The sequence below is a fragment of the Diabrotica virgifera genome, chromosome 1, assembly GCF_917563875.1.
Source record: "Diabrotica virgifera virgifera chromosome 1, PGI_DIABVI_V3a".
Taxonomy (NCBI): domain Eukaryota; kingdom Metazoa; phylum Arthropoda; class Insecta; order Coleoptera; family Chrysomelidae; genus Diabrotica; species Diabrotica virgifera.
Genome location: NC_065443.1, coordinates 53757879 through 53774697, shown reverse-complemented (window position 1 = coordinate 53774697; position 16819 = coordinate 53757879). Strand labels below are relative to the sequence as shown.

Sequence of the window (16819 nt, the reverse complement as noted above, 5' to 3'; positions counted from 1 at the left end):
AGGGCACTCAAAGACATATTTGACAAAATACCACTGGTAGGTCTTTGGCTGTCTTTATAAAATATATATTTTTAAAAGCGATAAAGTTTCCTCAAAAATAAATATAGGAACCGTTTGGAAGTGGAATCGGACCTGAGGATAAAATTAACATCTTTTCCTCCAAACGTCAAGTTTTTAGTTAAACAGAAATAACTGCATACTTCTCAAAAGTAAAAGGGGTATGCAAAAAAATAGTGGGTCACGAAGGATAAGCACAAAAATAACCGGGTCACGGAAAAATAAGTTTGGGAAACGCTGCTGTAAATGTACCTCTACCATATATTGGGTACCTCTACCATATAATACAGGGGAGTTCGTTACGGAAGGACCGAAAAAATCTATCCTTATAAAAATCGTCACATTAAGACAAGGTAAGTTAAGTACATGCAAAACAGTGTATATTTAAAAAATCTGACAATTTGAGCGGGGCGTAAGGAAATGGGTGAGTCACAAAGTTTCACAAGAAAAAAGCGAATATTTCGCGAACTGAACGACAGATCGAAAAACTAAAAAATACGTGCTCAATATTTTTCAAAAATCTATCGAATGATACCAAACACGACCACCCACGGTGAGGGGTGGGGAGTAAATATAAAATTAAATACGAATCCCGCGATATTTCGCGAAATGAACATCAGATCGAAAAACTAAAAAATACACATATTCAATATTTTTAAAAAAATCTATCGAATGGCACCAAACAAGACCCACCACGGAGGTGGGGTGGGGGGTTACTTTAAAATCTTAAATAGGAGCCCCCCAATTTTTAATGCAGATTTGGATTTTTTACGTAAAAAAAAACTTTCATTCGAAACATTTTTTAGATTTTTATGGATAGATGGCGCTATAATCGGAAAAAACGATCGTTGGAAATGGAAAATTAAATTAAAAAAAGAATGTGTGTGTACTTTGTACGCACGTAAGAAGTTATACTTCTATTATATGATTTAAACGAAATTAATATACTTTTTATTTATATTTTGTTTAAATATTAAACTAATTTATACTTACTACTTCTCAAACATTTTTATTAGAACAGTGCCAAAAATTAAAATAGTAAAAGAATAAAACACACACAAACACATTAAACAAGCCACAAATGATGTCTGAACATTAATTGTCGAAAAATTTTTTAACTAAATACGTATTTTCTGAAAATACAATTATACAGTGCTAGTCAAAAGTCCGTACCCCCCCTATTATCTTTTGAACGGTTATACGTACAAAAGTGAAATTTGGAGGGAGGAAATAAACGGATATAAGCTCCTTAACTAGTCATGACAGGTGACGTAATAGTGACACATGACGTTACAAAGCCACTGTGACCGATAATTTTAAATGGGACCTTATGGCAAGTGATACCTCGTTTGAAAGGTATTTAAAATACCTATTCAGCCATACTAATTTTTTGGGTGTAGGTGGATTTTTATTTTGGTGAATAAATTAAATAAATATAATATTGTAGTTTCTCATTTAATTAACAAAAATTCAAATGTCCGCCTATGGTTTCTTTGTCAAAAAATTTGACGTTTTTCAATTTTCTAGTAGTTTTTACGTAAACTTCAACCCTTTTGACAAGTAATCATAGGCAGAATTTTGAATTTTTATTAATTAAATGCGAAACTACAATTTTATATTTATTTCATTTTTTCATCAAAATTAACTTAAACTCAAACAAAATTAGTATAAATGAATATGTATTTTCAATACCTTTCAAACGAGGTATCACTTGCCATAAGGTCCCATTTAAAATTATCTGTCACAGTGGCGCTGTAAAGTCATCTGTCACTATTACGTCATCTGTCATGACTAGTTAAGAAGCTTACGTCCGTTTATTTCCTCCCTCCAAATTTCACTATTATAGGTATAACCGTTCAAAAGATACGAGGGGGGGTACGGACTTTTGACTAGCACTGTATAATAAATATACTTACAATCATAAAATGTATTAAAAAAAACAAAAAAGAAAGTTTCTATTGGGACTCGAACCAGCGCTGATAAGAGCGGTTGGTATTGGAATTCATTCGCCTTCTCCGCTTAGCCACGGACACTATGTGTCATTATTTACGAAGATCGACTAACTAAACGGATTAAACTTGTGATATTTTGATATTTTGAAAATTGATCAAATTATTTTAATTTTGAATTGAAATGATTTAGAATTGAAAAAATACAACAAAACATAGAGTAAAAAAACAATATATTACGTGAATATTGATAGAAATTTTGATGGTAATCAAATTATATAAATAAAAGTATTACATACTTTGTATTTTGGCAGATCAAATAGGTAGGTTTATACCCATGATAAATTAACAATTATTACGTACCTGTTGCTTTTAAAAACTATTTAAAAGTCACTACAATATTATAAACTTTTTTGTTTCTGTCCTCACAACAATAAAACTAATATATTATACATTTGTTTACCTTTACCTTTACCTCCAAACCACAGCTGTCATATCGGATAATTTTTGACATGTCATTTGAACATCCAATCAGAACAAAGTTATAATGCGCATGCGCCGGGCTGATAGGTTTTAACATATAAAAAAATCACCCTCTATCGCCGGTAAAGAAGTATAACTTCAAAAATGGATAGTCCCCACTAAAATGGAAAACTTTACTTAATTTTTTTGGTTTTAGGATCTAATCTTCACAACCCAATAAGTCCCAACACGCTCGAGTGACTGCACATTTAGCATACTTTCCTCCCCTACTATTATTAGTTTTCTCAGGATTCGAAAAAAATGAATATATTTAAAACACACTGAACATTTTGACAGGCAACATTTTGCGTCTATGCCCTTTGAAACAAACTACTACTTGGCCTACGAAGTATTCACAGAAAGAATATTACATACATGAAGAAAAAATTTCAGGTTTAAAATTTGACTTATAATAAATGGTGGACTTTACATGCAATATGCAAAAAATTTGTTAATTATATGTATCATACAGGGCGTCCATAAATTAACGCATAAATTCATTATTAGCTAAACAACATTATTAGAAATTTCCGAAACAGGTCGATTTTTGATCTAAATTTATGATTTCTTGGCATACCTATATATCTCATACTAGTGACGTCATATTATGTCTAGACGTGATGACGTAATCGATGACTTTTTTAAATGAGAGTAGGGGTCGTGTGCTAACTCATTTTAAAGGTAATTCAATTCTCTTTTCAGACATATAAACACTAACATAATTATATTACATATTATGTATTAAAGTATTTGATTAAATATTATTTTATATTATATTAAGTTGAAAACTTTAACTTCTATTTAGAGTCTAAACTTGTTTAGAAATAGCAAGATATGCGTTCACTCAGGAAAAACTAACGAGTTTTGAAACCGTTTGCTAAGTGTGCTTGTTGCGCTCTCTAAACTAACTAAATATAAGACTGCTTTGGCTTCGTATTGCACTGAGATGATAATGGTTACTCATTTTTATTTTTATTACTAACATAATTATTTATACATGGTGTCCAAATACAATTTTTGGTTAAACTAATTGAGACAAAAAGAAGAATGAGCGCAATTTATTTAATCCAAAATACATTTTACTGCTGTCAGAAAACATAAATAAAATCTTTATTGGACAAAAATAAACTTGGCTTTTCGCTAATAAATGTTCAAACTGCCAAGAGGCAGATGGGTGGCAGCTTGAACATTGAGTTAAAGCGAAAAGCAATGTTTTGTCAAAAAGTAAATTTTTCTGTTTTATGACAGCAGTAAAATGCATTTTAAAATAAATAAATTACGCACATTTTTGTTTTTGTGTAAATTAATTTAATTAAAAAAATTTTGGACACCCTGTGTAAATAATTATGTTAATGTTTATATTATTTAATAGAGAAATTAATTACCTTTTAAATGAGCTAGTACACGACCCCTATTCTCATTTAAAAAATTTATGAATTGCGTCATCACGTCCAGACGGATGACGTCACTGGTATGATGTATGGGTGCGATAAAAAAAATCATAGATTAAAATCAAAAATCGACCTGTTTCGGAAATTTCTAATAATGTTGTTTATTTAGCTAATAATGAATTTATGCGTTACTTTATAGACCCACTGTATACATAGGATTCAAATTTAAGATATATTTTAAAAATAAACATAGTGTACTTACTTAGGAGCTGGCACTAAACACGTTATACCTGTTCTTATTAAAGCTGTTGACAAGTCCAAAAAATGATAGTCAGCTTCCCAGGTGTACAAGGCAGCTAAAAGAACAGGGCAAAACAATAAGAATTAAAAACTGGTACAGTGGAACCTCGATAAGTCGGATTAATCGGGACCGCGGCCGATCCGGGTTATCGAAAATCCGGGTAAGCCGGAGAATAATGTAAAAATTAATAAAATACATATAAATAATAAACAAATACACATTATAATTGCAAAAACATGAAATACATATGCACAGTACATCTATGCTTCTTTTCATGAGCATTTTTTAGTGCGTCACAAATGATAGAAAAATAGGTAAGTCCGTGATAATATACATTTTAGTGACATGACATTTTAGTTAAATCTGACAGTTGTCACATTTTATTTGCAATTTGGCATAAAAACAAATCAATTGTGTTTATTGCATTTATAAAATGGTACATTCTTTGAAGATATATTATATAAAATAAATAAAATAAATTTCGACCAAGAGTCAGGATTCTGTTAACCGAGATACGATAGTATCAAGCGGCGCCGCTAGGAGGAGCTTCTCCAACAATGCGTCTCAGAACACCTTAAGAACACTTGGTCATTTTGTACTCTAAACCGAGTAAAGCATGAAAAAGAAAAAGAAAATAATCGTTTTCGTTTTGATTCAATTCGAGTCTCTTGCCATCCTCTGACACAGTGTTTCTGGGTCTCTACCCTTTATCGAAGAGGCTATTGCAAGTAGACTGAATTGAATCAACTCGAGACGAAGAAGAACTGCATCTATTAAAATATCTGCAGTATATTGTGGTTAGACTGTCCTCTAACGGGGAATGACAAAATAAATAAAATAAATTTCGACCAAAGTCAGGATTCTGTTAACCGAGATACGATAGTATCAAGCGGCGCCGCTAGGAGGAGCTTCTTCAACAATGCGTCTCAGAACACCTTAAGAACACTTGGTCATTTTGTACTCTAAACCGAGTAAAGCATGAAAAAGAAAAAGAAAATAATCGTTTTCGTTTTGATTCAATTCGAGTCTCTTGCCATCCTCTGACACAGTGTTTCTGGGTCACAGTGTCAGAGGATGGCAAGAGACTCGAATTGAATCAAAACGAAAACGATTATTTTCTTTTTCTTTTTCATGCTTTACTCGGTTTAGAGTACAAAATGACCAAGTGTTCTTAAGGTGTTCTGAGACGCATTGTTGGAGAAGCTCCTCCTAGCGGCGCCGCTTGATACTATCGTAGCTTGGTTAACAGAATCCTGACTCTTGGTCGAAATTTATTTTATTTATTTTGTCATTCCCCGTTAGAGGACAGTCTAACCACAATATACTGCAGATATTTTAATAGATGCAGTTCTTCTTCGTCTCGAGTTGATTCAATTCAGTCTACTTGCAATAGCCTCTTCGATAAAGGGTAGAGACCCAGAAACACTGTGTCAGAGGATGGCAAAAGACTCGAATTGAATCAAAACGAAAACGATTATTTTCTTTTTCTTTTTCATGCTTTACTCGGTTTAGAGTACAAAATGACCAAGTGTTCTTAAGGTGTTCTGAGACGCTTTGTTGGAGAAGCTCCTCCTAGCGGCGCCGCTTGACACTATCGTATCTCGGTTAACAGAATCCTGACTATTGGTCGAAATTTATTTTATTTATTTTGTCATTCCCCGTTAGAGGACAGTCTAACCACAATATACTGCAGATATTTTAATAGATGCAGTTCTTCTTCGTCTCGAGTTGATTCAATTCAGTCTACTTGCAATAGCCTCTTCGATAAAGGGTAGAGACCCAGAAACACTGTGTCAGAGGATGGCAAGAGACTCGAATTGAATCAAAACGAAAACGATTATTTTCTTTTCTATATATTATATATAATTCGTAAATAATTTTTTTTTCGATTATATCGCCATCTATTGACAACTAGAATAAATGTTATAAATGCCACCGATGAAATGTAATCACCGACGTGCGTTTTTTTCTGTAACATACAATTTAATGCGTTAGAATGAAATAGAAAAACTGTGACGCACTGAAAGATGCTCAGGAGAAAATGCATAAATTACGTTCAGTTGTATACAATATTGTTTATTTCTTGGTAAAAAACTGCTTTGTCTGATGAAAATCGGTCCGGGTTAACCGGATTTCCCGGTTATCAGGGTTCCACTGTACTTAATCAGAGTTCAAAAGACTTATCGCTATTTTACTACCACAACAAGAGATATGTACTTAGTAGAAAAGTTGTATATTTGTCATGGTTCTAAAAATACCATGACAGTATACACACAACCAAACTTATATGGAATCACCTGATATTTCTTATTATTTCGTGCGGATTAAACAAAACGAACACACGAAGTCAAACAATATTTATTTAAATCAATTTAATAACAAATATATAACAATTAAATAAAACAATAAAGTATTTAACAAACAAATTGAAATTAGTTGTTTTAAAGTCAATAGCGTAAAAAATTTCAATGTAAAACGAATAATGCTTAAATTGATTTTATTTTTCTTTGTTTTTTTTTTTGGTAGTCAGTGTTATCACCTCCCAGATAGCACAAGTACGTTTTATGGACATCCAATGGACGTACATCTGTGTACATTGGAACGTCCAATGGACGTCCCGCTAAGGTACAATGGACATCCGATGGACGTCCAACGAATGTCCAGAGTTCACAAAATTGGACGTCCATAGAACGTCCGCTACAAACGTACATTGTACGTTGTATTGGAGCTTTCAGTGTACACCTTATGTACATTCAACGTACGTCTTATGGACATTTGTAGGGCACTTTTCAGAAAGCAATCTAGTATCCATAATTTTGTGAATACATAGCAAAAAGCCTTTATAGGAAATAGTTCCTTATAATACTAAACTTAAAAGTATTACACAAAAGACCTTTTTTATTTCTCTTTACTATAACTTCATTATAATATATACTTTATTATAGGAACTAGGAACTTCATTAATGCACGACTGCACTTGCACGATAAACAGAAAACACAAATATATCATAGGATGTATTTTCATAAAGACGAGATTCAGATAATGACGCCCTAGGAAGCATGCACATTAAAAGAGGTTTAATCTCTGTTCTGTTTCTGTTCCAAACTATTTTTAGAGTCAGTACCGTTGTTGTATATTACAAGCGTGTTTGCCATTCTGTGAATTATCATAAATAAACCATCCTTCAGTATTCCACAACAATTAACAGCGATAATCCCCTAAAAGTACCTGCCTAATACTACCTTTCACGACCGATAGCGCGAAGAGCGACAACGTTGTCAAGAAGATTCTCATTTAGTTTGTATTGGGACTTAATATAATAGTCGCGTTTTGTGTAAAATATCCATGGACCACAAATGGATGTCCAATGTACGTTGAAATCAAACGTCCAATGGACATAGTACGTCCAGTTTTGGTCCATGGACGTTTGGACTTTGAATGTACGTTATATGGACGTACATCGGACGTTGTGTGCTATATGGGCTCTAGTCCTTATGCAAGCTTCATTTTGCGTGGGCTCGCTCCTAATCAAATTATCAACATTTTTTTGTGGTAGGTGCCCCATCCTTCAAGAGCAGCTTGTACTAGCCGTGAGGTGTTTTGTCGATTATTCTGGCGAGATCTAATATTTCTTTTAAGCATATCCCACAAATTCCCTATAGGGTTAAGCTCGGGTGAGCAAGCAGGCCACTCCAAACAAGGGATACTTTCTGCTTCAATGATGTCTCTAGTCACTCTAATGGTATGTGAAGATCCATTATCATACAAGAAAATTAAATCTTCTCCTATTGCACCTCTCCAGAGCCTAACTACAGGTTATTAACATACCTGTAAGCAGTTCATACCTGTAAGGATAGTGCGCAGGGGCTCCAAAGGATCATGGATAATGTTGTAGAAGCATGTAACAAATACGGCCTAAAACTAAACTGTAAGAAGACAAAAATAATGATCATTAGTAAAAACACCAACATAAACGCCCAAATTACAGTAAACAATACACCTCTAGAGAGAGTACAGAAAATATGCTACCTGGGCTGCAACATTAAGGATACTTGGGATCATAGCTACGAAATAAAAACTCGTATTGAAAAAGCCAGAAGCTCTTTTAACAGTCTTAAGAAAATTCTCTGCAACTTGTCTTTAAGTATCAATATACGCATAAGAATTCTTAGATGTTACGTCTTTAGTGTCCTCCTATACGGAGTTGAAAGCTGGAGTCTGACAGAAGATGCCATAAAACGGTTAGAGGCGTTTGAAATGTGGTGCTACCGACGTATGTTGAGGGTCTCATATATACACCACACAACTAATATAACTATTCTCCAGAGGCTAGGAAAAGACAAAGAAATAATTAACACCGTAAAGAACAGAAAATTGGCTTACTTCGGCCACATTATGCGTAATGAAAAATACCGACTGCTGCAGTTGATTCTACAAGGCAAGATTGATGGCAGGAGAGGCCCTGGACGTAGACGTATATCCTGGCTGGCCAATCTTAGGAAGTGGACTGGTCTAACGTCAACTGATCTATTTCGAGCTGCCGTAAATAGAATAAGATGGATCAATGTGGTCGCCAACATCTCTAGAAGATAGGCACTTTTAGAAGAAGTAAGCAGTTAAAGTTGATTGGATGAAAATTAAAGGAGTTTTTTTACGATCACAATTCCTATCCAGAACATTACACTTCCTCTTATATATTTGTGAACAGATCTGACAGTTTTCGTTCTTCCTTGTCTTCCTCGACCTCTAAGTACATGATTTCGTGGGTCATCTGATTTTACACAAATCTTGATTTTCTCTGAAAATAGCACATTTTGTCAATTCCCAATGTTCCAGTTTTGGTGGTGAAGACACCAATTTAGGCGATCAATCTTGTGCTGCCTGGATAACTCCGGAACCCATAACCGTCTCCTGCTGTATACTTCTTATCGTTTCAACTGAAAGAGTTACACCTGTAGCTTCCAAAAGCTGCCTTTGGAGCTGCAGGTGAGAAATGGTTGAGTGTCTTCCAGCTGAATGGACAATTAAACGATCGTGGCGAGCCGTTATTACTTTTTAGCGACTTTCCCTTGCTTTATTTTTGAGTTTTTCTAGTTCTGTTACCTAGCATAGGTTTTGGACAGAACGCCCTGTGTTACGCCTAGCTCTGCAGCTATGTCCCTCTGAGAACATTACTTGCTCCACAAGACCAATAAACTTTCCCCGTTGTAAGTTCTATAACCCCATATGTCTCATATTTTCGTTTTTGGACGCAAGAGTTAGTTTATTTATTTTCGTTCAATTTGCAACTCAAGCAAATAACCTATACCGTACCGAGCTGTACTATCTGATTGTCTTATAGATTTGTTTATTTTCAATAAAAACCTTTATTCTTCGCAATAATAACAAGTATTATCAAAAGAAATAAATATTACTTTGAAATACATGGTGATTCTATCAACAATTGTTTTACTGTTTGTATAGTAAATAAGTAGAGTTTTTTACATTGTAATTTATAAATTCATTCATTCGGAGAAAGAAGGATAATTTGTGCGCCTAATGATTCGTCTTTGTGTGGTGTCCAGTGACAGTTTGGTAATCGGGTATTTCGTTTACGAAAAAGGACATGACAATGGATTTTGTCCGGACAAATAGATATAAGGATTATGAAAATACGATTTTGTAGATAAATAGAAAGGCGCTATTGTAAAAAGAATTTGAATATTGATTTTACATGGAAATATGGTGAATTTTGATTTCGTAGGAAAAGAGAAATTGTATGGTATCCAAAAAGGTCTGTTTGGATTAGAACCGATTTTAGAATTAAGAGAGTCCTACCCTCTCTAAGTAGGGTGTCGATAAAAGGGCGGGGAGACAGAAGAACAGGGTCTTATTAAATTTTTTTGAAGAAGTGAGTTTCGTCAGGGGGAGAAGCCGTAGTTAGATAATAAGTTTTATTAAGTAAGAAAAGAAAAAGTTTGTGAGTGAATGTGTTGTTCTACGTTTTTAGAGATATCTGCGGACAGCTAAGTTGGAAATAAAACTGTAAGCAAAAGACCACACGGGCGATAATTTACGGCGCCGTAAGAGCAGTAAACCTGACGAGGCATTGGTTGACTAACTCCCTATTTCATCTACAATTGGTTAGTCAAATGCCTCGTCAGGTTTACTGCTCTTACGCGCTGTAAATTATCGCCCATGTGGCCTTTCGCTTAGTTATTTTCTTTCCTTATTTGACACGATTTTAGGACCGAATATAGTTTCTGAAGTACACCAAGTTTGTAAAATCCTCCGTTATTTGTGTGAAGAGTAACTCCAATGATGTTTCTGAGACCACCTTTGCCTTTGTTAACATCTGAAATAGGTAGAGACAAATTGTCTTCAATGTTGGCTGGTGGATGAGACTTGTTAGAAGTTGCTTTTATTTTATTAGCATGTCTCACACGATTTTCTGTTAAACTTCTATATTTTTGAATGTCATTGTCAAATAAAGAAACCTCTTCTTGGTTACTAACTTCTTCAACGTTATCATCACTGTCTTCTCTTAAATTAACATTGCAATTATTGTCTATTACCTTCCTTAAGTTATTTTCATCCTGAATTTCATTTATGATTTCTTGCGGCAAAGAAGAAGTCGAAAGTCCTTATCTGGGCTACATTCCAAATAATGCTTTGTATGACAATTTTTTTATCCCTGAATGGTAGGCGCGGTTTTTTATGAATTGGACATATCGCAAGGACTTCCTAACCTTTTTGTTGAACCGCTGTCTTTCATCCAAGAACTTATCATATTCTCAATATCTTGATTGGCACGTTCAACAGAGCCCTGGTTTTGATTGTACCTGGGCCTTCCGTGCAACATTAGCCTAAGCCAAACTAGTTTGTCCTACACGCCATAAGATAAACTATCCTATCGCGATGAAATCGACGTTGGCCGGTATACAAATAAGGAGAGATTTTTGATTTATAGAACAAACATAACCTTACCGAAACCTATGTCAGCTTTATCGTCTGCTAAATTACCCACTAAACCATTACCAGTCCAGTTATCGAAAATATATCCCCAATAATCTTTGGGATTAATAACAAGTTCTGGTGTAGCATTTATATATTTAGCGAAAATAATCATTGAATAGAGTTCAGACCCTTTATGGTCATTGATGGTTTCTCCTAAAAATAATAATTTAAAAATGATAAAAAATAGGTAAGTTAAAATCGTATTCAGTAAATGTATAAAAGCAATAGTGGGTTGTTTCTTATATCACAGTATATTGTTTCAAATTTAAATAAATTAAGCAATCCATGATAGTCTCATTCTTGCACGATTTAAGATATTTGTTATCTACATCATCAGTTATTAGACCAGTTTTAACTTACACGGCCGAAACAAGACCAGATGCAAGCAAAATACAAAGACATCTGGAGACCAACGAAATGAAGATATTAAGAAGGATTGCTAGAAAAAGACTACAGGACAGTGTTAGAAATAAGGAAATCAGACGCATATGTGAAGTATACAATATGGTGTAAAGAACAGAAAATAAGAGTGGAATCAACCCATAAGCATGATGTCTGGAATCAAGGATAGTGATAATAGCCAGGGACAAGTCAGCGTTAGACAAAAGAAGTATAGGATGCCCAAGGAAAAAGATGGAATGATAATTTAGGGGCAGAATAAAATGCACCGTTGCAGAAAAACAGGCAGTACTGCCTATATAAAAAAAGATTAAGAAGAAGAATAAGTTATCTACATCAGCATCTTCATCATTATTTTTTATTTAGATTCTCCAATTATGTACTAAAAATATACTTTATATTTTAAACTTTGATGTACGGGAACAGTGGAATAGGGGAAGTTTTAATTGTGGAACGGGTTATAGGTTTCGAACGTCAGACTACGAAAACATCCCACGTGATTTGTTACCCTTTCAATAAACTCTCATGCTAAAATGAGACCAGCATAATTTCTCTCATTTAACATGTTCTACTTACAATGGCCGATATATTTGGCAATGTTAAGGCCGCTCAAAAGGCCACTAACATGTCGGACTTGTTAAAATGGCCAATATATTTGTCGAACCAACATTTTTTCATAATATATTATATAAAATTTGCTATTGAATAAACTTAAAAAAACCTGCTAATTTTCACAATCATAAACTTGTCAGGATGACACGTTCCACAATTAAAATCACGTTCCACAATTAAAACTTCCCCTGTTCCGATGTTCCACTATATCAAAGTTTGTCCGACTAGACACCGTTAAGCTGTTAAGAAATTTTCAGCTTGCTGTTAATAAACTTCTTTTTGGTACGCGGGATCCTTGCCTATAATAGCTAAATATTACCTTTATTTAGGCAATAGTCCAACCAATATTTATACGTCGAATAAATTGCGCATCACGATACATTAAGAAAAAATTCCTCTCATTCTACCGTTCTAAGTAAATAATTTAAATAAATAACACAAACACATAAAAATATATCTGTTTGAAATCCCATAAATTAATTTGGTTGTTTAAATGGTTCGAAAGCATATCCCATTTTTACCCTTGTCGACGCCCGTGTTCCACCTCCTATCCGACCACCTCGTATCGCAAAGTATCACATATCGCGGGATGAATAGGGATGAAGAGACAAACCACTTAAAATTCTTTCCTGCATCGCCAGATAAGTTTTTTGAATTTTTGATAGTCAAGGCGATGAGATGCGTTAGAGACTTTGAAGTGTACCCTTGTGTAGTTAGTGAATTCTTTTTTTTTTCGATCGTTGTGTCTCTAGCCAGACGGGGTAAGTTTAACCTAAATTTAATTACCTTTATTATCCTTTTATTGTTTTTTGAATTATTTGTTGAGCAACCAATTTAAATTTGTATATATTGTATTGCGCTTGTGGAGAACTCCCATTTTCTCTCAATAATAGGCTATCGGAGGTACAGTTGATTAGCAGGTGTTGTAATTAGTGTTTATTGCTTGTTCTTATTTTATTACCCCTTAAACGCCCAAGGGTGGGTAAAAAATGTCCACCTAATGCGTATTCCCTTGTAACATATTTATTACGTGTTTAAAAAATTTAAAAAAATTATTTATTGTTAAAAAGACAGCCCTTTATCGAATGTTAATTTGGTTCTACCGATATTTTTGAAAATAAAAGTAGCCTCTTGAGTTAAATATGGGTGGGCATAAAGAGTAGACCCTTGGTAAAACTTGGTACTAAAGGTTTCTATAGTATTTTACTACAAAAACGTTATTACGTAGGTCACAATTTTTGACGTAAGAGAACTGTCAAAACATTAGAATGTGACTTTTATAAAAACATGGCAATAATGAAAAGTCACATTCTAATGTTTTGACAGTTCTCTTATGTCAAAAATTTTGACCTACGTAATAACGTTTTTGTAGTAAAAATACTATATAAAATTTCTCGTTGGTAGGAAGACAATCCATATACTTATCGACGTATAATTACATAATCTACATAATTATCCGCCATTGAGGAGGTTGAAAGGAAGGATGTGGAGAAAATCGACAAATCTGAATTACTGGCTTTTACTGGTATGTTATTTTTGATGTACATTGTAATTTTGTTGTAAGGTTTGTAAATTGTTTATATTTTTATTTTAGAAAATGATGTATTTATTAAGCATAAGATTCTTAAGTTTAATCCATTTCCAACAACTCTCAATAAATATATTAGCTATTTTCGAGGTAGACATTTTTTACCCACCCTTGGGCGTACATGGAACCTAAAAAAGGTTGGGCGTTTACGGGTTAATTGTTTCGTTCAATACCTGCTATTAGTAATGGTAATAGGTATTTGGTCCTTCGAGCCGGATGAGGAATTATTTGATACACAAATTTTAATGGTGGTTTTTCGATTGTCGTAATATATTGTTGTTTAATTCGTATCGACATATCGATATTAGGGAAAATTTTACTTATCTCTCGGCTTTCGCATATGGCATCTGGCACGTTGAACCGTGACGAATCATTGTCGAAGTTAAGTGGTGGCGGTCGTAGGGCGTAGGTAATTATATTTTTTTGTTATACTTTGAGTTTGTGATTAAGGTCTATAATCGCCTCTCATTTCCGTATTTTATTACATTTTGGGCGTCGCTATTTTAGTACAGTTAATCGTATTTTATTTTTATTTATTTCATTTCGGTTTGGAGTTTTTATATACCTAAAAAAGTTAGAATAGATAAATGCAGAAAATTAAAATCCCTTCGACATACAGCGCTTAATGATATTCAGTTGATTTATGATTTGGGAAGTAGAGCAGTGTCGGACTTAACTTTAAGAGCTTTGTTTAAAATCAGATTTAGCGAACTAGACGTGATCAGAGATGAATTTTTAAAACAGCATACAGGTATCATTAATAATATTTTGTCGGTACCGGATGCTCATACAGGGGACGAAGAAAAAGTCCGAGAATTATTCTTGGATCTATTCTACAAAATAAAAGTTTTTAACGCCGAATTCTTCGGGTCAAAATCTGAAAGTCCAGGCCCAGCTTCTGGTACTTCAGGTGGAGCTCATCCATCTCACATATGTCTCCCCAGGATAGAGCTCCCTCGGTTTCAAGGAGATCTCGGAGAATTCGCTTCTTTCTTAGACCTGTACAATTCGATATTGCATAACAATGCAGCCCTAGTGAACGTAGAAAAATTCAAATATTTGAAAGGTTGTTTACATGGAACTCCGCTTAGTTTGCTTATTTGCCCATAACTAACGAGAATTAACAAGTGGCTTACGATTTAATCGTTAAACGGTACACAAATGTTCGTCGTTGTGCGACAGCCCATTGGGACGCGATAATGGGCGTTCAAAAAATCTCCGCGGTTAATTCGAAAAATCTAGCGAAATTGGTAGACACCTTTTTGGAAAATTTAGCCGCATCGAAAACCTTAGGCCTTCCCACCAAGCATTGGGATTTCATTATGTTCAATTTGCTTTTGTCCAAATTAGATGTTGATTCCATTAAGTTGTTTGAGTTGGAAAATAAATCTAATGGAATTTCGTCATTCAAAAAATTAGTAGCGTTCATCGAAACACAATACATAGCGTATGATAACTTAGACAGTAGTACAGGCGAGGAAAAGAAGTCGTCGCGGGCCCCAAACTAACACGGAGCCAAAGGTCAACGCGAAATGCCAGGCTAATGATTCAAGACAGATTCGTAGTAGCTCGTCGTTCGTGACAAATTCGTCATCAGTATGTTGCGCTTTATGCAAACAAAGCCATTTTATCAACCAGTGTTCCTTGTTCTTGAAAAATCGCCAAAAGAGAGATACCAGTTTTGTAAAGAGTCTTCTTCCTATTTTAAGTGTCTTAATCAGGCTAACCATTCAGTCAAGTCGTGTCCTAAATCCTTCAAATATAGTAAATGTAGTAGTCATCTGCATAATAGTTTGTTGCACTTAGATAGAAACCGTTCCAATATTCAGTCGTCCTCCGAAAATAATAATAGTCCAGGGACATCGGGAATCGAATCGTCTCCTGAAGTATCCCATTGCTCCGCTAGTTTTGTAGGAAAGAAAGATGAAACCAAAAAGGAAATCTTGCTCGGTACTGTTTTGGTTCATGCCATTGACAGTAAAGGGTGTAAACAACCCTTGAGATGTCTTCTTGATTCGGGTTCGATGAGTTCGTTCATTAGTCGAAAGGCTGCCAATCGATTGGGATGGCCTAAAACTCCTTGCTCGTTCGAAATTAACGGACTCAATTCGATGCAAACATCAACTTCGATGCAACTGAATCAGGGGAAAATAAGTTTCTCTATCCAATCTCTTCATCAGGAGTCGCCGGTGTTTCATTTGGAGGCTATTTTTACAGGTAGGGTTTGCTCGGATTTGCCCAGCACCCAAATAGATATTTCTGCTTGGAATTATATTAAAAATTTGAAGTTAGCCGATCCCAAATTTAATTATAGTCAATCTGTCGATTTGTTAATTGGTTGTAGTATATTTTCGAAGGTATTGTTAGAGGGTAAAATTGAAGGTAAACCGGGACAACCTGATGCCCCAAATACCGTTTTTGGATAATAATATATTTTGTTGTGACCAACTAGCACACCAAACCTTTTGTCATTATCAGATGTGGAAGACTCACTAGATCCTTCATTAAGGAAATTTTGAGAACTGAAGAACATACCGGAAGAGCCAGTCTCAGAACCGGAAGACGTTCTGTGCGAAACCATTTATCGGGAAACGCATAGTCGGGACGTCTCGGGGAAATATGTTGTGTCTTTGCCTTTTCGTGAATCACCGCTTTGTTTAAAAGATAGTTATGATGTTGCGTTAAGCAGATTTATTTCATTAGAACGTCGCTTGTTTCGACAGCCGAGTTTGCAAAAGGAATATGGGTCCCGTACGCAGGAGTATATTGATTTAGGTCATATTCAATTGGTCCCTGAGGTCGAAAAGACAAAGGGAAATTATTATATCCTACATCATTGCGTTGTTAAATCGGAAAGTGTCTCTACTAAAATTCGAGTTGTATATAATGCGTCTCAGAAAAGTCCCAGGCTTGGTAAATCGTTGAATGAGTGTTTATTAGTCGGTCCTAAGTTACAACAGGACATCGTCTCGCTTTTGTTAAATTTTAGACTCAATCGTTTTG

The 16819-nt window shown here is 34.6% G+C and overlaps 1 protein-coding gene across 1 annotated transcript in view; it reads right to left on the bottom strand.

Moving 5' to 3' along the window:
• The window catches only part of LOC126890728 (glutamate receptor ionotropic, delta-2-like), a 72943-nt gene that overhangs the window by 40882 nt on the left and 15242 nt on the right, over positions 1–16819 (bottom strand). Inside the window, exons 3-4 of the mRNA XM_050659901.1 lie at positions 11188–11370; positions 4182–4275 (exon numbers count right to left, since the gene is read on the bottom strand). Of these exons, the coding sequence (XP_050515858.1) occupies positions 4182–4275; positions 11188–11370 (277 nt within the window). The remainder of the gene's footprint in view (positions 1–4181; positions 4276–11187; positions 11371–16819) is intronic.